This window comes from Solanum lycopersicum, chromosome 8 (genome assembly GCF_036512215.1).
Source record: "Solanum lycopersicum chromosome 8, SLM_r2.1".
NCBI classification, from domain to species: Eukaryota; Viridiplantae; Streptophyta; class Magnoliopsida; order Solanales; family Solanaceae; genus Solanum; species Solanum lycopersicum.
Window position 1 is genome coordinate 4,159,083 of NC_090807.1, and position 25,981 is coordinate 4,185,063.

At 30.6% G+C, this 25,981-nt stretch overlaps 1 protein-coding gene across 1 annotated transcript; it reads left to right on the plus strand.

The window, feature by feature from the left end:
• The first annotated feature begins 3,158 nt into the window (after window positions 1-3,158).
• LOC101246739 (disease resistance protein At4g27190-like) lies at window positions 3,159-9,395 on the plus strand. The gene is given in 4 exon segments (XM_019215071.3): window positions 3,159-3,296; window positions 6,663-8,925; window positions 8,928-9,088; window positions 9,178-9,395. Coding segments are annotated over 3 exon segments (2,388 nt in total). The 5' UTR covers window positions 3,159-3,288; the 3' UTR covers window positions 9,045-9,088; window positions 9,178-9,395.
• The last annotated feature ends 16,586 nt before the right edge of the window (window positions 9,396-25,981 follow it).

Consider the following 25,981-nt stretch of genomic DNA (forward strand, 5'->3'; position numbering starts at 1 on the left):
TCTTATATTAAATGTGAAAACATTTATAAACTCTTAGGGAATACTTAGTTCCTTTATAACTTTTTGAGAATGAACTCAACAATTTTATTCTTTACTTAGCTTGAAACTTGAGTTTTAAAACAACTCTCAGGGAATAATTAGTTCCCTTATAACTTTTGAGAAATGAACTTAACTTTTTACTCTTTACTTAACTTGAAACTTGAGTCTTAAAACAAAGTTAAAACGTTGTTAAAGACTCTTCAAAACCTATAAGAACTTTGTTTTGACTTGCTTCTTAACTTCTAGACTTGACTCTTAACTTCTTTGACTTTGATCTTAACTTTTCTTGAATTGAATTATGAATTCAAGGTTCATGATATCATGTTTATTAAATGATTTCATGATGTTTAGATGTATCTTAGAGTGTTAGAATCAAATAGAAAACATATGTATATCACTTAGGAACTAGTACGAAAAGGTGGGAAAAGAATGAGGTGAATTTGCGTCCTTGAAGCTCTGAGAGGCGTGGGGCGCCAGGCCCCAAACTTCAGAGGCTAAGTTGGGTAACTCTGGCTGGCGCGGGGATCCAAGGCCCTATGGATAGAGATTTTCCTTTGGGGCTATGGGAGGCGTGGCGCCCCAACCCCTGTACCCAGGTGTTCTCGACTTTTCTCTTTCATTTTTTTCATTTATAAAACCTCTAAACTTCCATGATTCTTTCTCCAAACACTTAGGATCATTAGTATCATCAATACCCAATTGATTTAACTCGAAAAATAACCCGGAAACACGAATCAAATCAACACTAGACATTCAACAACTCAACCAACAAGAATTCAACAATGTTCTTCAAGAACTTCACATATTAATATTAAACAACTGACCAATCACTGAATTGAAACAAATTTGGTGTGTGGATGAATTGACCCAATACTAAATGATCTCACATACCTTTATAGGGATCACCCCCGATGAATTTCACTCGTGAAGTGATATTGTAAATACAAAATAAGCAAAATAAAATAAAAAAAAGTTTGTTTTACAAACTTGATTATTCTTTTGGCATAATATAGAATTTAACTTGGCTTTAGCTGACATTTACGTCCTCCAATTTTGACTTTGCACAAGTAGGCACTTAAACTTATATAAAAGCGAACATTCATCCTATGTATCATCATACATGACAATTTGGTGTCATATGTGTCGTCTTAAATGTATTATATAATGCCACATAAGATGTGTGTCTTCTTGTTTAATTTTATACAAGTTGCAGTGTCGCATGCCCAAAATTGGAACACATAAATACAAATTAAAACCAAATTAAAGAACAAATTTATGAATTATGCCTATTCTTTTCTATGCCATATTATATCTTCTCATCAACAACATTTTGCTATAACAATTCAAAAAAATATTCAGAAAACCTATGTCATTATATAAAAAGAAAAGGCTCATAAATAAGATTCTTTCATATTTTGGTTTAAGAATACCCCAACTTATTTGTTTGGCTCAAAAATATCCCTAATTTATTAAAAATGACCCAAAAGTATCATTATGGTCTAAAAATACCACCAACCTTTTTTTTATTCAAGAATACTGTCTTTCCACCTTTTTAGTCTAAAAATATCGCCAACCTTTATTATATATATATATATATATATATATATATATATATATATATATATATATATATATATATATATATATATATATATATATATATATATATATATATATTTATGATTTTAATATCGATTAAACTTTTACCATATAAAAATCCATAATTTTGTTGTTTGAACTAAATGAAAATTTTTGCTCTCTTTTTCCCTACAACAACAACAACAACAACAACAACAATAATAATAATAATAATAATAATAACAACAACAACAACAATAATAATAATGAGAATGAAGAAAGTTATATATCATGGGAAAACGATCTAATATATACCCTTCAATTTTACCATTTAGAGCTGATATGTACCACTATAAAAAAGACTCACATATATCTCCACCTTAAAAATGGCTCACATATACTCTTTTATCTAACAGAAGTAAAAAAAAAATAATTTAAAATTATTTTTGATTTATAATTTTTTTAAAATTCATGTAATAAGGAAAAGTGTGAGTCGCAAAAGAAAGAAAAAACTTAGGAAAAAATAAAGTTGACCATCAAACTAACATGAGAAATTTTACAAGCAAGTTAGTGACAAAATAAATTTGACTATCAAATTAATAAATATAAATCAACCGTTGAATCACAAAAGTCAAAAAAAGTACGTATAAGATAGATCAAATTTGCCCCTATATGAATGTTCTTTTTTTAAAAAAATAAAAATAACTTTTTTCACTTCCGTTAGAGGAAAACGGTATATGTATGTTATTTGTGTAATATAATTAATAATATAGGTATATAGGTGCCACTTTTATAACGAATTATATTTTATCCCTATATTATATCCACACACAAAAAATAATTTTAATCATATATAAATAATGTAATTTTTCGCTCAAAGTTTAGTATGAAATGAACCAAACAGATTCTTCATGTGTTACCTCAGTAAACCAAAAATACAATCAAGAATAAAGTATTGCTGGGGACCAAATATGTTTTGCTTTGTTGATTAAAGTATTTGTATTTTCCTTCAATTTTACTTATTCTATTTGCCTTCTTTTTCTTTTTGCCTTCTCTCAAGATTCTGCTATAAACAAAGTAGACATAGTCAGTTTAATTGAGAGCAATTATATCATTATTCTCTTTTTCTTTATCTCAAGAATTGTTCAATGGAAATACTTGTCAATGTTGTAGGTGGTTTTGTTGTTGAGGTGGGAAAGTTTGTATCGAAATGCATATATCGTAAGATTGAAAATGTTGTCCGTTTCTCATCAAAAGTCGAAAATTTAAGGGAGGAAATGGAAAAGATAACAAAGTTTAGAGATGATATCAAAGGAAAGGTGGAAGGAGCTGAGGGAGAAGGCTATAAACCAAAACTAGATGTTGTCAAGTGGATCGAAGATGTTCACGAGCTACAGTATGAATGGGAAACTATGCAAGAAAGCATTGAAAACGCGAAGAAGCTTGCCTATAAATGTTGTCCAAAAAGCAGCCTTCGCTCACAAGTCTCTAATCAAGCACGGAACATTAGAGATAAACTTTGTAGGCTTATAGAGACTGGAGAAAAGTTTGGATCCAATTTGGTGGTAGAAAATTTCAGGATGAAAAAAGTTGAGTTCATTCCGGGACCATCAATAGAAGGCCAGTCGATAGCAAGAAGGAATCTCAACAAAATTCTACGACTATTAGAAGATGATAAGGTAATGTTGGAAGTAATACAAGATTTAATTCTAAATCTTTTATGATTTGATAGTTGCGAATTTCATTAATTCGAGTCTGGTTACATTTTTATAGTCAAAAGTAGATTGAGGTGAGAATGTGCAATAATTTGATGGATGATTCCCCCTCCCTTTTACAAATGTATTTCTGCAAAAGATCATATTCTCCACATCTGACACTTCTAATCATGAATTTTTATTTTATCTAACTGATTTTCAACAATACATACTTGACATTTTGATTTATTGCACTAGAAGTTAGGCAAAACTTCTAAATTAATCAGTTTTTGCAAGTTTGGTAATTGACATGTCCCAAATATTTATGTCACAAACAATTTAATTCAATTAAGTAAGAACAAACAAAAATAATAAGCTTGAAAAAACCTTCTGCGAGGTAACCTTTTCCCACAAATATTTTGTTCTTCACTTTGTATAACATTCAGTTTATTATAGAATTACCCATGATCATAGTGTTATTGGTCCAACAAGGACAATATGATCCAAATGTTCACTTTACAACACAAACATAACAAATCACTTTTCACCAATGTTCATGTCTAATAGACACGTCTTTTCATGAAAAATTACAAAAATTTTGAGTAACACTTTTTCATCAAAGAATACAATTCTTTTGAAAGAGTAATATAATTTTGAGGGTTTTATACTAGTCATGTCATATACTAGTAAATAGAGACTCAACGACCACAATATCAAATATACACCAACAATTTTGACGGTCTAACTTAATACAAGAATGTCATTATATTTCATATCTTGTACTTTCAAATTTAAGTTAGATAGTAAGTCTAATTTTGTCTTTATCACAAGTAAAGAGCTCCCACATTTTAAATACGTTCTCAAAAATATTTTTCAAGTATTTGAAATTATTTTTCACATATTTTTTCCATGCTTTCAAATTGTGTACCATCAAAATACAGATTGGCAACACGAAGCCTTCTTTTGGAGAATCAATCTATAGAAAAACCCATTGCAGGCACAAAAAATCACTAGTTTTATGTTACTAGTATTGTTTTTCCTTTCTGTCACAACTAGATAGACCACTTAGTATTTAGAATACTAACAATAAAGATTCAATCTTTATACAACTTGTTTGTTGTTTAACGATGAAGATTTTATGTCCTTCTAATCGTTAACCGAATAAACCTTGAATTCTGATGAAGTTTTTATATTCTTCGAATCAGTTTTACATTCAAACAGAGAAATAAGCCAAAATGTTTAATCTCCATAAACCTCGAATACAATACTGTTTCTAGCTAATGAAGATTTTATCTTTTTCAAATCATTTAGCCTTAATATTCCTGACGAAGATTTTTTACTCTTCGAGCAGAATATTCATTCAAACATGGTATTGAACAAATTGGTGAAGTTCCTATATTCTTCAAATCAATGAACAATCTGAATTGTTCGTGAAGTTCTTATATTCAAACCAAAGGAGTAAAAAAATTAGAAGATTTTAATCTCCAAAAGTCAATCACAATTAAATTTACATTGAATAGAAAACTAAAAAAAAAAGAATCTCCTCCTCTAAACAGAATACATATTATTATTAATAATAAAGACATATTTTGAGTTCATCGCATAATGACCATTTATCCTAACATTTATGAAATAAATGTCATAACTTATAAAAGATAGAAAAAGAAAATAATAATCATGGAAAATAAAGATAGAACCCGACTTTTACTCTCATTGAATCATATGCTATCTGTTAGCAATGACTCCATGCAACTCACTTTTTTTTTCCTTTTCTTAGTTTCCATTGTATTCCTATTTTTCTTAAGAAAACATTTAATTTCAACAAGAAACTAAACTCATTTTCAAATATTGTTAGGAGACAATATTTGTTCATTTACTTCTTCATATAGTTTAAAGTGCATATTTTAGCTTTTATGCATAAATTTTTTTCTTATTGAAAAGAAAACTGAAGGGTGCAATGCATCAATGAACTTGGGATATTCGAACATATTAAAGTAGAACTAATTTATCCCAAATCTCTTTTATCATATGATAAAATAATTTCCCTTTTTTCTCCACAAAAAGAATACAAAAAATAAAAGTAATTTTCTTACCACAGAAAATACCATCAATATTAAATTTCTTAAGCTTGTTATCTCCCGTATTCAATTAACAAATCAGAAATAATAAAAGATGAAAAAAAATGCAAAGAACTATCCGAGTCCACATAACCCACTGTGCCCTTAAGAAATTTAATCCCCTCAAGTGTCCGAGGTTGCATATTAATTCCTCCCAATATAAAACAGATTATTAACCATTAAAGATGTAGTGGTACCTCAACTTTCATAATTTCAATGAACTCAGATTGACAACAACGAATCACACACCGACACTGTTGAATGCCTTGAATCGGACCCGTTACAAACAGAAAGGACGGGGGTCTCGCTGTTAATTGGGCCCTTAATTTTCTGTCAATTCTGTATGTTGGGCCCAAGCCTGTTAAGGCGTAGCTTAGCACTATATATATATATAGACGCTATGGCAAACCCTATTTTTGTAATTCTGTTTTTGCCTCTCCATAATAAAACTGCTCCCTCTCTTGCCGTGGACGTAGCCAATTTATTAGTGAACCACGTAAATCTGTTGTCTTGTTTTTCGCGTTTATATATTTTCTCGTATTATCTCAAATTTCGCACAACAGACACAATCGATCAATTTTATTTTGTAAGAAATGTATGCAAAAGGAGAGAAAAATTTGATGCAGAAATAAAAGAAATCCTCTCTATTTATAAGCAACAGAGGGTAAAGGTCAGAACTCTTAGAAAAGAAGTCAACTTTTCAAAAAGGCCACAATACTTTGAAAAAGACACAACCTTTCAAATGGTCACAACCCTTTAGAAAGAACAACCTTTTATAAAGGTCACAACCCTTTAGAAAGAACAACCTTTTGTAAAGGCCACAATCCTTCGGCATAGTCACAATTCTTCAAAAGAGTCACAACACTTCATTTCATGTTCACACCTTTAAATTCCAACAATAATTACCTTGCTTCTTGCGGGATCTTAGGTATTTTAAACATTTTCTCTTGAAGTGTTCCCACTTTAAGCATAGTATGATATACACACTACAACAAAAATAATTTTTAACGATAATAAATATTAATTTTAATAAAGAGTGTTAAAGTCTTTACCAGCGTTAGTTACTAAAGACTCTAGGAACATATACAAAGAGTGTCAATTGTCGCTAAAAATACATATTTAGCGATAATTATAAATTAATTGCCGCTAACGATCGTTTTTGATGTAGTGATATGACCATTTTGCATCTTTCGCTTGTAAGTAAATTATTTTTTGTGAATTTGTCTACTTTCAGGTATGCATCATCGGCGTGTGGGGGTACAGGAGGAGTTGGGAAAACAACATTGGTGAAGAATCTGAACAATGAGCTTCTAAAGATTAAGGTTTCAAATTCGAAACTTTCTTTTGGTGTTGTGATATGGGTTACAGTGCCGAAACCACCAATAGATATAAGAAAGGTTCAAGAACAAATTGCGAGAAGATTAAACCTAAAGGTGGATAACGAGGGAAATTTAATAACCATTGCTTGCGAAATCTATGAAAGGCTCAAGCAAGAAAAATGTTTCCTTCTCATACTGGATGATGTTTGGGAAGCTATAGATTTGGATGATGTAGGTGTGCCTCAACCTGAAGATCCCTCGAGAAGCAAGATAATTGTTACCTCTCGTTTTTTGGATGTTTGTAGGCAAATGAATACGAGAGCAGACACCGAAGTGAATGTTTCCACATTGGAGGAGGATGAGTCTTGGCGACTGTTTGTCAAAAATGCGGGAGATGTTGCCAATCTGGAGGGCATTCAGCCACTGGCAAAGGAAATCGCAAGAGAGTGTGGCGGTTTACCTTTGGCAATCACTGTTATTGGAACATCTATGAGAGGCAAGACAAGGGTCGAGCTCTGGAAAGATGCTTTGAAATCACTTAGAATGTCCGAGCCTCATAACAAAGACGTAGAAAAAAAGGTCTACATGGTCATCAAATCAAGTTTTGATTCTTTAGAATCTCAGGATATTGAATTATCCTCAGGGCAAAGAAGCAAACATGGAAACAAAAAGAGAGGTGACATTAAAAGTTGTTTCTTGTATTGCTCGTTATATCCACTGGATATTCCAACGGATGATCTCATAAATTGCTGGTTGGCAGAGGGGTTCCTCGGTGAACATGACACATATGAAGAAGCCTACAACAGGGGAATCACAACAATCAGGAGTCTTGTGGATGCCTGCTTGCTAGAAACACATGAGATGGATTTTGTGAAGATGCACGATGTGGTTCGTGATGTTGCTAAATGGATAGCTAATACCTTTGGGGATGATTACACTTGTGTTTTTCAAGCTGGAATTGGGTTGACTGAGATATCACATATTAAAGTATCAGCTTCTGTCAACAGAATATCTTTCGTAAGCAACAAAATTCAATGTCTACCTGATTGCTTCACGGAATGCCCAGAGGCAACGTCTTTGCTTTTGCAAGACAATGAACCCCTTGTGAAAATTCCCAATGAATTCTTCTGGTCATTTCCAGCTCTAAGAGTTGTGAATCTGAGTGCAACTGGTATTAGAGCACTGCCTTGTTCCATCAATAGTCTACGTCAACTACGTGCTCTAATACTACAGAATTGCAAAGGGCTGAAAGAGTTACCACCTATTGGTAATCTTTGCAATTTGCAATTGCTTGATTGTGACAATACAAGGTTACGTTGTCTTCCGCAAGGAATGGACAAGTTGACGAATCTGAGGTTATTAAATATGCCTGAATCGGATTTGGAGAGTAGCATCAGCCAAGGATTTTTCCTCAAATTGTCTAGCGTTGAAATAATAAATATGACGGGTAGCTGTCTTGGATCAACTTCTTTTGATGAGATATCGTCTCTACACAATCTGACATCTCTTTATATCAGATCGGATAGCTCATCAATTTTCAATAGAGACCACACCTGGATGACTAGATTGAAACGGTTTCGTATTGAAGTTGGGAAAACTTCAATGTACGTACCATTCAATAAGTCGAGAAGGGAAATAATCGTCTCCAAGTGTGAAATTTTCAGTAGCAGAGTGGTTTCAGGCATGTTCCAGTTTGCTTCACATTTGTACTTTGAAGAATTCATTGGTTTCAGGAAGTTGTTTGCGTACAACAGTTTTGACGGATTAAAATCACTACATGTTGAGAGTTGTTCTTGTGATATCGGATCAGCGGAAGACCCTTTGCCAAATCTGGAACATCTCAGCCTTGTTTATGTAGATAATTTGAAGAGTGTTTCTGATTTCGGTCATCTAAGATTTTCTAAATTACGCCGACTGGACATTAACATTTGTGACAGTTTAACATGTCTGTTCAATGTTAGTGTAGGTTTCTCTGTACCTTTGGAAGAAATTACAATTAGCTATTGTGAAGAGCTTGTAGAGTTGTTTGTGCGATGCAGCGCAAGTCAAATTCCAAGAGTCCGGAAGTTAGTGTTGAGATACTTACCAAAATTAGGAACGTTGGGGGAGCCGTGGGAACACCTGGAGGAACTTAAAGTGATATCTTGCAATGAAATAAGGAAGTTGCCTCTCTCTAGCAAACCTCCAACAACATCAAAGTGATAAGAGGAACACCAGATTGGTGGAGCCATTTGGAGTGGGACGACGAAAAATTCAAGTCAAATTTAGACCATTGTTTCACAGAATCCTACTGGTAGAAGGATCAAAGTTGACGTTACTTCCCCCGCATTTCAGGAATCAGGTGATATTTGCTTGACTTTATTTTTTTCTTCTTCTGTTATTTCACCTAAATATTGTTAATAACACTAACTTAAGAGTTTTATCATTCAGGGGACTAAAGAATGCAGAGAAAGGAAATTCTTGCACCTGAGAGACACAGAGTTTGAGCTGAAGTTGACCGGTCGAGTTTGTTGTGATGTATTTCTTATCAGATGTCTTGAGTTTTTTCTGTCAATAACACTCTTTAGTGTTCCTTGTTTGTACTATTTGGGCTTTCTGGTTCTGATGTTTTGATTGCTTGACTTAACAATGAATAATTTCTTGTTTCAGTTGTGTTGTGTGATCAACTTGTTTAGTTGTAATAAGCTGGTATTGCTTCTGACATTGTGTTGGAATGGATGTGCCCACTAACAGTTAGTGGACCAGGTCCCTTGACACAGTAAGAATAGAATGTAAGCAGAGACAGTGGTCAGCATCTACTATACATGAACGGACCAGGTCCCTTGACTCAACAAGAACAGTAGTTGAAACAAATGCAGAAAGTAAATGGCTGTAACTAAAATTTGCACGTTGATTTCACATGGAAACCTTCTTGCTAAAGGGAGTAAAACCACGATCTGTTGCACAGGATTTACAACCGTCTTTACTAATCTTCTCAAGCAAAAGTGAAACCCGATTACAACCAATATGAGAAAAAGTTATTAATCTCACTATCAAGTAATCTACCTATAACTTGAAGAGCCTAAGCGGACACAACACCGCCCACTAAATCACCACGCTCCGGATGATTTAGAATTTGCTAAGCGGATATCACACCGCCCACTAAACCACCACGCTCCGGATGATTTAGAATTTGCTAAGCGGATACCACACCGCCCACTAAACTGTTGGGTTTTATTTGCCCTGATTTCTTACCATAAATAGGTTTTCCTTTTAGGAAAAGGTTTTGAATTGACTATTCTTTTTTTTGGTAGGAAAAGGTTTAGGACTCTATAAATAGAGGCATGTTCCTTCTAACTTAATTAGCATTCACAATGTAGTTTTAAGGGCTTTGAGAGTTTTGGTTAGAGGGAGAATTTGTGAACCTCTCATGTATTCTGAGTGAATTGGTTGAGGTTGTTTCCCTCTGTATTTTGTACTCTCATGTTTATAGTGGATTGCTCATCTCCTTTGTGGGGGTAGGTCGATTGACCGAACCACGTAAAATCTTTGTGTCTTTTGGTATATTTCTCGTTGTCTTCTTACTCGTGGTCTTTCGAGGTTTGCTTTGCTAGCTTCCGCGTTTACATCTGCTTATTTCCGGTCCTAACAAGTGGATACCACACCGCCCACTAAACAACCTAACTCTAGATGACTTAGAATTTGACTAAGCAACAAAATAATGTTACCCACTAAATCAGTCAACCTTAACTGATTTAGAATTTTACAAACCCAAAACAAATATCTAAATCCTTTATAGATTAGGAACAAATTTACAATGTAAGCACGAAATATATAATCCTGAGACAATTATATAGCTTGTAATTCTATCAGATCCTTGTTGTCTGACACTTCTTGAAGATGACCGTTGCTTTTTGAGCTTTTGAATTTTCTGAAACCCAAAACTTTGTTTGCCAAAACTTGAATTTGTGTTTGAAAGGCCTGCTGTTGGAAAAGTTGTGCACCTACCGCATCAGAGGTGGCAGCTTTTCTAACAACTGTCTTTTCACCTTTTCACGTCGCAGTCTTACGGGGACCAGGTCCCTTGCAAACTTCTTTGTGAGTTCTTGAAAAGACTTGTTGGCTGACTTTCTTCTTTGGATGAATGAATATAATATGGTGTTTGTCATGCTAAAAGTATCAAACATGAAGATTTGTTATCCGTTGGATAAACACTCTCCTCCATTCTGATTGGTGTAGTACACTGACGCCTCACCAACCTTTGACGTGACAGCTCAACAGTTGTAACCAATTATGTATCTGATGGAGGAAACTCTGTCTGGTACCAGATCCCTGCATTTGTGAGATACTGAAACATACAATCTCGTCCGCTCTTCTTATTGGTGTATGATATTGCACTTTTCACCTACCACCTGATTTGATTGCTTTTACGACTGTACCCCATTTATATCTGGACGAGAGCACTCTGCGAGGGACAGGTCCCCACATTTATGAGGATCATCAAAACGCCTAGAATATAATATTTTCCCCATTTTTGATGATAGCACACAAATATACCTCACACTGAGTTTATCATTCATGTCATTGTCAGCAGTTCCAATAACAAGGATTTGGTTCCTTGTTAGATCGATAAGTTTATTAAATTAACAAAACTTCATATCAAGTTCAAGCTATCATCTTAACTCAGCTTCGAACTAACACATTGTACACTAAATTAGAGTCAAACTGCCTTCTTCCCCTGCATTAGGAGTCATCAAAAGACCATTTTCATACAATGTTCAGTCCAAGTAACTTTGGACCCGTAAATTTATCAAATATGCAATATCTTCTATTAGGTGATTATCCAATAACGGTTGTGATCACAACTACTCCTTCATTTTTAACTTGATGAGCGAACAAGTCTCATATCATTCTGAACATTTCTTTTTGTATGTCTAATTTAATTTACATATATTTCTAGTTATTTTGCGAAATGGAGAATCTCTGTGAGACTATAAAAGACATGTATGTATGAGTGGTCCAAACATAAAATCCTCACTGCAAGGTTATGGGGACTACTGAGATTGTTGTTGTCATTGTGCAGTGTATGGGTTCAATTGTTGTCAATCATGTTGCATAAAGGTGGAGTCGAAATTTTAATTTTTTTTTTTAAAAAAAAAGTTATTGAGTTCTAAATTAGTTATTTGTATATATTAAATGAATTTCTTGAAACAAATATCAAGTTTGGACCAAAGTTATTGAATTCATCTAAACTCATAATTTATACTCTAGCTTCGCCCCTGCACATTCTAGTCGTTTCTTTTGGAATTACATTGCTAGTTACTCCAATAATTATGTCTTTTTTATTTGTACTACAAAAAGTAGTGATGTTTTATCTACTTTTATCTTTATCTCTTTTTTCTGACTTCCCTTTTCTTGTTGTTTCCTTCCTATTTGCGCATGCAAGCTCGTTTAATATATATATATATATATATATATATATATATATATATATATATATATATATATATATATATATATATATATATATATATTTCAACTTTGCGGTTTAGAATTAATATTCCTTGTTAAGAAGTGACACATATAATATACCCTCATCATCTAACAAATAGAACATATTTACCATTTTCGTTATAACAAACTCATAATACTAATCCTAAAATCAATTTTTGTTACATGCCAACTGATATCTGTCATTTGTTTAAACTCGTTTGGATACTTGGAAGAAGAGGTATTTATCGAGAAACCTTCTGTTTACATAAAAATTAGAGATGAGCATAAGGTATACAAGTTGAAAAAGGCTCTTTACGGACTAAAACAAGCTCCGCGAGCTTGGTATAGTTGCATTGAGGCTTACTTTCTAAAATTTGGTTTCCAGAAATGTCCATATGAACACTCTCTTTTTGTTTAAATTGGGGAATTTGAAAAAGTGTTCATAGTGTGTTTATAAGTTGATGATCTTATATTTACTGGAAATGATAGTGTCATGTTTTATGATTTTAAGAGATCTATGATGAATGAATTTGAGATGTCTGATTTTGGCAAGATGCATTATTTTCTTGGTTTAGAAATCGTGCAATCTGTTGATGGGATATTTGTTTCCCAAAAGAAATATGTGCGGGAAATTTTAGATTGATGAAGAATTGCAATCCCGTCGATACTCCAGTTAATTTTGGTTCGAAGCTAAACAAATTTGGAATAGGAGATATGGTAGACAACACACTCTACTAGCAAATTGTAGGTAGTTTGATGTATCTTACTGCTATAAGGCCTGACATCATGTATGTTGTAAGTCTTATAAGCAGATATATGGAGAGCCCAATAGAAATTCACTTGTTAGTTGCCAAGAGAATCCATCGCTACTTACAAGGATTTAAGGATTTTGGTTTGTTCTATAAGAAGGGTGAAAAATTTAATTTGATTGGTTTTGCTGATAGCGATTATGCAGGAGATCAAGACGATAGAAAGAGCACTTCAGGCTTCATGATCTTCTAGAAAGTAACAAATTGTCACTTTATCGACTACTGAAGCGGAATTTGTTACTGCTACAGCTTGTGCTTGTCAAGCTGTTTGGTTGAGGAGAATTCTTGAAGAATTACAATTCAAACAAGAAAGAGCAACTACAATTTTCTGCGACAACAATTCTGCCATTAAGCTGTCAAAAAATCATGTTTTACATGGAAGAAGCAAACACATCAATGTGAAGTACTATTTTCTGCGAGATCTCAATAATGAAGGGACAATAGAGTTGCAGTACTGCCAAAGTGAAGACCAATTGACAAACATATTTACTACACCTCCCAGGTTTCTTCTATCTAAAAGCTGAGGAAGTTGATGGGAGTCAACATAATGGATGAGTTCAAGAAGCTGAAGTTAAACTGAAGCTTGACAACTTTCAATTTAAAGGAGGGTGTTTAGTTTTAAAAAAATCAGTTTAGTAATTAAAGTTCTATTAAAAATAAAATGCCTATATGTTATGTTTGTTCTAGTCTTTAGGAAGTAATTCAAATGTGGGCAGCTTTCAAGTTTTAGGATTGTAGTTCCTAATTTTTAGCTTCAAGTTGTTGAAGCATATAAAAAATTATGCTGGCAGCTCTTTAGTCATTCAGTAAAAAAAAACCTTCAATAATATTTCCTTTCTCTTCTATATCGTCTTTCAACTTACATATATATTTCTAGATTCTGTTTTTTCTATCAAGTGTGGGGCGTTACAACTACTCTCATACATTAGTAAGGGACCTGATCGATTATTGTATAGCGTCTTAAGTTGTCATTTGAGCTTAGTTTCTTGTACTCTCATATTGTAGATCTATTCCTATACTATAAAGGATAATAGATGCTAGAGTTAACCTAGTCGTGTATGTTTTATGTCTATGTTAACTAGAGGTAGTTGATATAGTGGGTAATTGTGATAGAGGAGTTACAAGTTATGCAGGATTATGAGTTTAATCCTTGATAAATACTCGAGTGTGCATTTACGTGTTGCTTGAAGTTATTTGAGTTTTGAGAAATCATGTGTGAAAGGTTGTGACTTTTTCCTCCTTTGAGCAAGAGAATTTACTTTAAGCATTTACATTACTTCTTGTCAATAGTAAAGTCAAGGGGCCTGATCTCGTGACTAGTGGTGGACTCGTATAAACCAACAAGAACGTATGCCAAGGAGCTCGAGGATTTTTTGGTTATAATCTCCATCCCTTCAGTTTTGGTGTCAGTTGAAGTCCTAAAATAAAAATGGCCATCGAATCAGAGATAAATGTTGGATCATTGTATGTGTCTGTGATTTTGAGGCTGAAAATTATTTAACTCTTCATTTATATGTATAATTTATTGACCTTATTAGTTTATTATTCATGTGACATTCTTTTTGGACTGACGAAAAAGGAAATGGACGAAGGGAAAAGAAATTTAATAATAATAATAATAATAATAAGGGACATTTCCAAAAACTAGTAATAGTATGATGTGATATATTTGACCATTTATGTAAATTATATTTGGGTATTTGAATCCTTTTATGTATGCATCATTGATGGGTGTGTGGTAAGGTGAAGAATCTAGCTACTGAAGATTCATGTGTCAGTCCGATAGACAATATCACATATTACATTGCTAATCTTTGCAATTTGCAATTGCTTGATAATTAATTAGAGCATAGTTTCAATGAGTTTCTTTTATTATTTATTTATATATGAGTGAACATAATATTTCACATTTGACTTCTAGGGTTACCTTTTTTATTTGATTGTCGTCAAGCCAAATATAAATGTCATTACATTCATACATATTCTTATAATAATAAAATGTTTGAATAAATTTTATTGTTCAAAAGCACCCTACGTGGAATGACAAATTCACAATTTGGCATTTGGGCTTCGATTTGAGGCAACTAACTAATTAAAGATTACACATCCTTTCAAGTATTAGTTTTGTGAAGGATAACAGGCGCGGAGCTACCCTTAATGAACAGGGGTTGAAAACAATATTATTTATACATGATTGAAATAAGTTTATATAGTAGATGTGGAACCTCCTTTCGCTATCTATTTCTACAGATTTTGAATCATCTTTATTGAAAATTCTGGCTCCGCCTTTCGAGGATAAGGGGTACCACCTTAATGAGATAACAAACATTTATGCCCGTACCCTCTAAATCATGAGATAAAAAATTGATACTACACCGGAAATATTGAGACTTTCGAATTTTGTTTTTGTGTGTGTATATTTTCATCATGAGATGAATATATTTGATTGAAATGAGATGATAATCATCTCCTAATCAATTGATATTATATTATGCACGTGTATGAATATAATTAGATTGAATATGAGTATGGCTTGAGCACGTCACTACAAGAAAGCGGAGATACAACGATATTTTTTAAATGTCGTATTATGATATTTATATGTCACAAATTTATTTACCGATATTTATTTTATATTTAGACCAAATGTCCTAAATTTTAGTGTCAGGGATTTTTTCGACATTTAGATAGTTGTTGAAAAGAATTTGTGACAATTATTTTGTGACATTTAGGTAAATGTTGAAAAGAATTCGCATCATTTACTTTGCAACATATATGTAAATGTTGGTAAGATTGTTATGACATTTATTTTTTGACATTTATGCGAATGTAGATAAGAAATATATGACATTTATTTTTTTACATTTAGGTGAATGTCAGTATGAGATATATGACATTTATTTTCGACATTTAGTTATATAAGATATATGACATATATTTTTAATATTTAGGTAAAATGTCGGTGTGAGATACATGACATTTATGATTATGACATTTATGAAATGTCACTTAAACTTTCTGACATTTAGATTTAATGTTAGTGAAATGAATTTCAAAACACTTACTTGTGACATTTATAACATGCCACATTGAAATATCTGACACTTTAGTTAATGTCAACAAAAGTTATTATTGAATGTCACAAAAATAGGTGACATTATTTTATAGATTTCTAAAATTTCATATTAATATTCTAGTATCGCTTCCAAATTTCTTTAAACATTCCAGAAATATTTATATACAGTTTTTCTCAAGACACAAATATATACAAACAATTTGTGCATTCAAAACTATTTTCTTCATGATAAGCAAAAAATATTATATAAAACAAATATTTTCTAATATTATTATTATACCCCATTTTAATCGAATCAAAATAGTGTATAACATTTAGGTAAAGTTGAGCGCTTGTCACTATATAAAATAAGTGACCTAAAAAGAATTCAAATAATCATCAAACTTATAATATCTAGTGTAGTATATATTCTGAAATTTGGTATTCCTAAAGTACACTTAGAGCCTGTTTGGCTCAGCTTAAAAGCTGGTCAAACAGACTTAAAAGCTGGTTTTGACTTATTTAACTGTTTGGCAATACTTAAAATAGCTTATTTTAAGTTTAAAAAAATTTATTTTAAGCCAAAAGTTAAAAGCTGGAGTATGGGTGCTTTTTTTTTTAGCTTATAAGCTGTTTTAAGTTGACCACATTTTTATGTTTTTTCCCTTAATATTTTTATACAATCTCCAAATTACCCATATAACCCTAATATCTCTTTCTTCTATTTTTCCCTTTTCACGTTTGGCATAACAACTTCAACACTTTTATCCAAACGCATAACTGCTTATTTTAAAAATAAGTTTCAGCACTTTCAAAAGTACTTTTTTAAAGCTGCTTTTATTAAGTCCATCCAAACGGGCCCTAAGTATGTAAAGGAATGGAAAGTGGAATCAATCTCTATAAATTAAGTCAACATGCATGTATAAACAGTAACAGTTAACTATAACACAAGAAGCAAGGTTAAGGCCATTAATAATATCATTTATTATAATCAAAACAGATTTCAAGATTTTGCAAATGCATTTCAAGAGTAGAATATTTTGACAAAGTTGTTCACTATAAAACACATCACATGATACATTTTGTCTTAGTGTTCAATCAAGAACAGAACTATTCATGTTGATTTTGAGGAGTTATTTTGTAATATAAATTTTTAAGAACATATAATATATAAAACATTTAATTTATCAAAATAAATATTCAAAGACATACAATATGAAAAATATTAAGATCGCGTAATAATTACATTTATCCAGGGGCAGATCTGGGAAAAAATGTTGTTTATATATGTATATATGCATTATAAATTAATATATATTACTTGTGCCACCTATTGAATGAAATGCCGAACAACTCAATTGACAGGCACTTCTATTTTGCTTGCTCCTTTTCTTCCTTTTCATGATTTATTTTTAGTTTCTTTTTTTTACTTTCTCTTGCATTAATTATAGATCTCTTGATTTGAGTGTTGCTTTTTATTTTTATCAATTAATGAGTACTACATTATAAACGTCAAATAGTATATTATAAATTTTTTTCTTTTTTTTACCAAAATTATTTTTATAGATAAATTGTTCGAGTCTCGTGACTTTAATTTGCAATTGAAAGCTCATCAAGTACTAAAATTAATAACAAATTAAGATTTTTTCGCCATCTAAAGGTTGAACTATTTTATGTAGTACAACTTCATGTTCAAATATTTTTAAGAAATTAATAGTATCATGTCAAACAGTACAAATATTGAATGTGTAGTAATGTGTGTGTGTATATATATATATGCACTTACCATTTTTTATGAAACTCTTACATTTCTTATATCATAGACACATTTGATCCTGTGCCAACTCATAAAATTCTTCTCATGAATTCATATAATATTTAGGCAAGAAAAGAATTATAATAAGAATAAATATCGTACGATAACACTTAAAAAAACTCTATTTATATTGATATATATTTTCATCACTATCTCATACAAAATAATCAAAAATCAATAAGGTAGTCTCTAAACAACTTATACTTTCGACCTTGCACATAGACAACAAAACCAATAAATATAATTATATAACTTAAGTTCAGGCATAACATCAAAACTATAAGACTTCATATTGTAGTGATAGATGAATGAAAAAATTGAGGAAATATAACTTCCATGAAAGAAGATTAAAAGAAACTCGATATATGTAATTATTATTTGCTTTAATTGGAGATTCAAATGATTACACATAAAACATGAATAAATGTGGCAGGTAGAAGGGTTTATTTTATATACCCTCGACTTAAAGAAAGACATGGAGAAAAAAAAATGAAATTATGGCAAAATATTATTTTTAAAAAAAAAACATGACAAAACATTTAAAAAACTAAATTGATTGATATGAAAAAATAACTCAATTCTAATCAGACAAAACGTTTCAAGAGAAAAAGATAAAATAATAATAATAATAATCACACCAATTGGGCACGCAATAGCATATTGCCAAAAAAAATGACTAAGTTGTCAATCGATAAGATGAAAAATACAAAATTGATACTCATCTCAATATTCCAGTTGGTATTTATAATAGAATAGAACACTGAATTTGTATTTATGGGAATATGAAATAGTAATGTTCATTACATTCAATTAATAGGTTAAAATATATTTCAATTAATTTAAGATTGTCATGTGATGGACATTGACATGTACTAATTGTCCATTTAATTGGATAATAATGATTTATACGAGAGGAGATCCGATTATTTTTATTTTTTTTGAAATAAAGACAAAAAAAGAATAAATAAATAAATAAATTTATTTATTTTTTGGCAGACAAACATGATTGTATGGATTCAATCTTTGCTATAATTTCATAACTTATTATTTTATTTTCTTAGCAAAAAATGAATTGAATTATCAAAAAAGTTTGAGATAAAAGTTAAATACAAATCTAAGATATAAAGACGTGTCACATCACATTCTTTATATCTATCATCATTATTATATGTAGATTAGATTTTAATCAATCTTTAATTATATATATACTTATTTTAGTAAGAGCGATAGAGATTGTAAAGCGATTTGATATTTATGGTTATTTATGACAAAGGGATGGGTGAGTTGAATACGGGCTGGTCAAAATAAATAAGGTAAAAATAAAATAAAATATTTAATCGAAATCATTTTAATATTGATAAAAGAAGGCAAATCGAATAAATAAATATCGATGTTAATATTATTCATTGCTTTTATTATATAAAAAGGGTATTTCATATTAAAAGATTTTTTTTTCTTATTTTTCTCCTTTTAGAATGTATTTGGTATGAAGGAAAGTACTTTCATATTTTTCTATAAAAGGTTTTTTCTAAAAAATATGAGTAGTCCTAGGTCAATGTCGGGAGGTCAAAATTCGGGTCTCAGAACAGGGCCAAGAGTTAGGTCAAGGTTGGGTTGGGGCTGGATTCCAAGAATGAACATTTTCGGGTGGTGAGGTTTAAGAAAAGTGTTGAAAAATATTTTTCTGATTTACGAAAAGTTTTAATTTTTTTTCTTACTTTATCTTAAGACCTGAAAATGAACGTGATGACATTTTTCTTATCTTACCTAGACAAATCAGTCTAGCCTGACAATACGAAAGAAATGTGATAAATAAACTATCAATATCATAAGTGCGGAAAACATAATCAATCCCGTAATAACCCCAAAATCTGATTGTCACATATACAAATCACTAATATATTACAACATAGTTAAAAGATAAATACAATCTCAATGTCTTCGTTAGTAGAGTAAAACAAGAACATAGTGAAGGAACAAGAGAGCATGTTGAAGTAACAAACAAGGACCTCTCAAGTCTCCACAGAAAAGTCTCGGGCAAAGTAGGGAGGAAGTATAGTTACATAGATTTAGGCTCATAATCTACACAAGTGTAGAAGCAAGTAGTGAGTACCAAACAACACAAAACTCATCAAGCAAAACACTAAACATGAGGTAGAGCAAATAGAATACAACTACTCCTTTCATCCAAATCAAACTTTCACAAACTACAACTTGCATAGAAAATAAATCCAACCTAACAATTCACAGTTCACATGGCACATAGTTAAATAGTAACAATCCATCAAGTATACATCAATCATGGTAAAGTATTCAACACATCAATCACAAGTCTCATAAGAAGATCACATCTTCACAAATAATAATAATGCACAATGTAATGATATGTCAAGTAAATGATACACGTATGTCTCCAGAATCTATGAGTGACTTACAAGGCCTAGTATCTGCCAGAACAAACCTCAGCTTCAATATCACTCGCCTAAATCATTTTCCATCAGTATCAATATCACTTATCGGGATCATTTTTCATCGACATAATCACAATAGATCTCGTCACAATATTTCAGAACTGATGCAGATAGACATGTTCACACAATAATGACAAATCCATAGTAATTTACAATCACAACAACACTATCATAATATTTCATTAATAACTGAATCGATGTCATAATTCAAGTCTATCACAATATACCACCAACAAATATCATCATATTGCATTTTTGTTATTCCCTTCATTATCATTAAGATTAATCAATTTGAGCAATTCAATCCATCACCATTTATCATTACTCCTCAACACATATAACAAGGAGAACACAAGATTCTACAAGCTTAAAAAGATTTAGAAGTTCACTTATCTTAATCAATCAAAATATCATTTCGGGACTTAAACTTTCCCTTTCCGAATGGTATCTTAATAAATACAATCTAATCAATAAAATAATCACAAAAAGTTTCAAAACTAACAACACTCATATAAAACAATTTAGAAAATGTGAGCAAATTTACCTAACAACCCGAGTTAAAAAAAATGAAGGGTAAATATGTAATTTATTACATAAATATGTTGCCAAAAAAATTAGAAATTAATGGTGAAAATTATTTTTCAAAATCGGAATCTATAAAAAACCCTCCATTTTTTTTCAAAAGCCTTTCAAGTTGGGGTCAAAATCCATGTTTAAACATCAAAATCATGAATTAATCAATGGGAAAAAAGGTCAGACAGAATCAATGAATCTTGAAAAAATCTTTAAAATCGTCAAACTTATCTCGATATTCAAAAATGGTGAAATAGGGTTGATATCATGACTTTGAGAAGAAAATGATGTTCGGACAAAAAGACCAGTTACCTAGGTACCATAAACAAAAAAACCAGAAAACCCATAGGGCATAAATATTTTCAAATGGACCTTTGAAATTCGTTATGAACTCCAAGTTTATAAACCAAATATGTTACCATTCTAAATTTAACATTTGTGACTCAATGAAATCATTGATACACAAATTTGAGGTCTCCTTGTTCAAAAATTCATGAAAGTCGTAATAACTAATTTAACGCTAGAAAAAAAATCAAACTACCCTCGGTATCTCTGGAATTTCAACAAATACCTTTACTAAGCCTAAAATCATCCTATGAATCCAATAAAATTGTCGAAAATCCGATTTGAGCATTCAAACTCTAAATAGTGATCAAAGTTAACTCAAAGACTAAAATTTTGAGAAAAAACTTCTAACAAAGTTCTATTTTGTATAATAGTGTATACAATTATATATTATTATATGTGTGTGTAGAAATCTCATGTAGAGAAATCAAGAATTTATTGATGTATTGATCTATTGATAGGTTGATCAATATTGATATATTGATATGTTTATCAATATTGTTGTATTGATAGTATTGATCAATCATGTATTGATCAATAATGATATTATTGATATGGTGATCAATATTGAAGGTATTGATATATAATAATGTTAGTACATACTCTTTATACAGAAGAGAATTGTAGAGTCCTAAGTTAACTATACTTAGAGTCCTATTATAATATTTATTTACTATAATAATAAATAATTAATCCTAATTGTACTATAATTTCTAATAATAATCTAATGTTAGTCGTACTATAATCTTAATCATAATATAACTCTTAGAAGAAATATAATCCTAATTAACATAGGTAATTTAATCCTAGTGTGACTCTAATTCTTCAGTAGTGTTGTAACTCGCCAGTCAGTTTCGTCGGACCAGTTCCTTCGACATGTTCCAATCCTCAGCTTCCTTCTTCATCAACACTTGTTGTAGACAAGTCAGTCAACTGCATTGGACCTGTTCCTTTGACATGTTCCAATCGTTAGTTTCCTTCTTCTTCAACACTTCCCCTCAAGCTAGTGAGTAGAGGAATGGTTACTCCTAACTTGCTTTGAATATCCAGCAAAAAAAATTTGAATACCCAACAAAAATCTTATTTTGTCAATGCTTCGGTATATTGATGTTGTGTTTTTTTTCTCGAATATCCAACAACAACATTTTTTGAATACCAAAAAAAAACTTATTTTGTCAATACTTCGGTATGTTGGTGTTGTTGTTTTCTCTTCCCCTGCCTTTTTGGGCATATAAAACCATGTTATGATTTTGTTATGACACTTTTTCTTCCTCTTCCCTTATATCAAAGCCTGTGAGAGCATTAACAAATTGATTAAGGGTGGGATATGATGCCTTACCTAAACCTCTAGCAAAATTAATTGCTTTTTTTTAATATATGTATTTTTTAAGAATTTCCACACCTCCTTTGCAGTTGAGCAGCCCACAATTAGTTGCATCGTTTCTTCGTTTAATGTGTTTGAGATCCAAGTCTTTAGTAACATATCTTTTTTCTTTCAATCATCAATGGTGCCACTATCTTTTGCATCCTTCTTTGCCGCTAGAGCTTCCCTAACGGTCTGTTCAGTGGAACAACTATTTTTACTTGGTTCATTCTCTGTGATATGAATCAATTGGGATAATGTTTGTCCTCTTTATAACCTAGTTTGTTGGCTTAAGTTTAATGGAGCAAGTGACAATTATTTGGTGAAGTAAGGAGGTTGACATGGTTTTTGGTAGAAGGGGCCGTTGCAATGTTTGATTTTTCTTTTCGTTTTTTTTTTCAATACTCAGATAGCGGAAGAGCTTTAAGCTCTGATACCATGTAGAAATCTCATGTAGCGAGATCAAGGATTTATTGATGTATTTATGTATTGATCTTTTGATAGGTTGATCAATATTGATATGTTGATCAATATTGTTGTATTGATAGTATTGATCAATCATGATAGTATTGATCAATTATGATATTATTGATATGGTGATCAATATTGATGGTATTGATATATAATAATGTTAAGTACATACTCCTTATATAGGAGAGAATTGTAGTCCTAAGTTAACTATGCTTAGAATCCTATTACAATACTTATTACTACTATAATAATAAAATAATTAAATTTTAATTGTACTATAATTCTAATAGTAATCTAATCCTAGTAGTATTATAATCTTAATTATAATATAATTCTTAGAAGAAATATAATCCTAATTAACATAGGTAGTCTAATCCTAGTGTGACTCTAATTCTTCAACAGTATTGTAACTCGCCAGTCAGCTTTGTTGGACTCGTTCCTTCGACATGTTTCAATCCCCAGCTTCCTTCTTCATCAATACTTGTTGTAGACAAGTCATTCAATTGAGTTGGACCTGTTCTTTTGACATGTTTCAATCGTCAGTTTCCTTCTTCTTTAACAATATGTATGAATACCTCTTATTATATTATATAATATTATATATGATGTATTATATTGTATATTAAGTTTTTAATTTTTTTTTGTAAAAAGGAAATATGAAAGTTTTGTATGTTAATGTATATCAAATGTATATTATTTTATAGAGAATTGTTTTTTAGGCTAAAAGTTTGTAATATAAGTCTCGAGTTATAATTTTACAATTTAAGTTAGGTAATTGTACTTATATAAAAAAAATTCTATAATAAGAAAGATTATTATAGTTAATACTTCATACATATGTTTCTAATATTTTAACAACTCTGAATATATAGTGACAGTAATATAATTCATTTATTGCTAAATATTTTTACGTTATGAAAATAATTTATATCACTAAATATTTTTTTTTATTGTAGTACAAAGAAATAGGATGCAAGTCAAGATTAGATTTAGATTCTAATGTGACCAAATCTAATTGACTTTTACAAGGAAAAGAAGGCAATAAAAAAGTTGTCTCCTTTAAAATTCCACTTAGAATATGTTCTACCTTTTATATCTGACCTTTCTTTTTCTTCCTTCAATACATGCATTACACTCGTTTGTTCTCAAAGTATGAACTTGAATTATTTTTTTTAAATAAAATTTTATGCTTGTTTAGTGTTTACACAAAATTATATTAATTTTTTTTAATAATTAATTAAAAGAAAAGATGTAAATATATTTTTTTAAGTTTGCAATTTGAATCCAATACTCCTTGTTAGTGAAGAGCTACATCCGTCTTAGTATAACAAATGATTTATGTATATCTTTATCGTTCTAATAGATAATGCATATTTATTCCTATTGTTTTTTAAATTCGTTGACCTTATTCACTTTTTTTATCCCTCTAGACCCAACCTAGATCAATTCCAAGTAGAAAAAATCCAGTATCGAACCTTCATTAATAAGGTTAAAATTTGAATAACCAACCAATTAATCTATTAAAAATTTCAATAATTTCTTAAAGTAAAAAAATAATTTTAAGATATATCTTTTTTTGATTCAGTAAATATAGATATATTAACAAAAATGATAAATATACATTATTTGTTGGACAACGAGAACATATATATATTTTTTTAAACAAGTAATACATCTTTTTTAAATCACAGAGTAAAGAGATATATTTCCCCTTTTCCATTAATTAATTTGATGAGATGAAAATATGTCTATTAGCTATGGTCAAAATATATCGAATAAACAAAATCATCAACTTAGTTGCAATTTAACATCTTCTCTTAGTAAATTTTTCATCCTTAGTTTTTAGGGGAAATTATACAAATTGAACTCATTAGGTAAATTATTATTTAAATTGGACTCAACTCAATATATTTATATTTATTCTAATTGGATTAACGGTTTAAATTATTTATCCTTGCCCCTTTGATCTATTCATTGACCCAATGTTTCTTCATTCCCGATATCATCAAATTATATATATTAGGGAGTAGACCTTGATAGGAAATTTATATATCTTCAATTATATATTATTTGTGTGTCCCAGATTGTATGAATCTCTTTTTTTTTTTTTAATTTGTCTCAAGAAAAATAATATATTTCTATATTTATTAAGAATTTAAAATTAATATATCATTTTTATTCTTAATGAAATAAATCTCTAATCACACAAACATCTGTCATTTATTTGACCTCATAAATTTCAAAAAAAAAAAAATCTTTAAATTTTGTATGAAATCAAACTAACTTATACAAAATAGCGGTGAATTGAGGAATTATCATCCATTTGCATGAAATGGTTGTTGGATAGTCAATGTCATTCTTTTTGACAGATTGAATCAAGTCAAATCTCTTTCAACCATCATATAGCAATGTTGTTCCCCTCTTTTAGGATGCATGAAAAAAAAAATCCCACTTTCTTTGGAGAAGATGAATGAAATCATGAGTATATTAGATGACATTTGAAGACACTTGTTGTACTAACAATATTTCAACTGTGCTTCTTTTGATTTGACCTATAATTTTCTAAGGTAACTTTTGACCTTCTTTAGGAGTAGGTTGACTCAATAGTATTTGATTTGGGGTTGATTTTTATTGCAATCGTGTCGATATTTTTAAACCTAGAGAGGAAGAGAGAAAAGAGTAGAGGAAACTTAAGATGATTTCTATTGCAATCGTGTCGATATTTTTAAATCTCCATAACTCCTCCAATTCTCCCTTTTAGAAATAAAGTCATTAGCCTTTGAGTTTGATCTTGAATTTTGATATTTATTTTTAAATATTTAGAACACTTGAATCCTTGCCGTTTCTAGAAAACTTTGT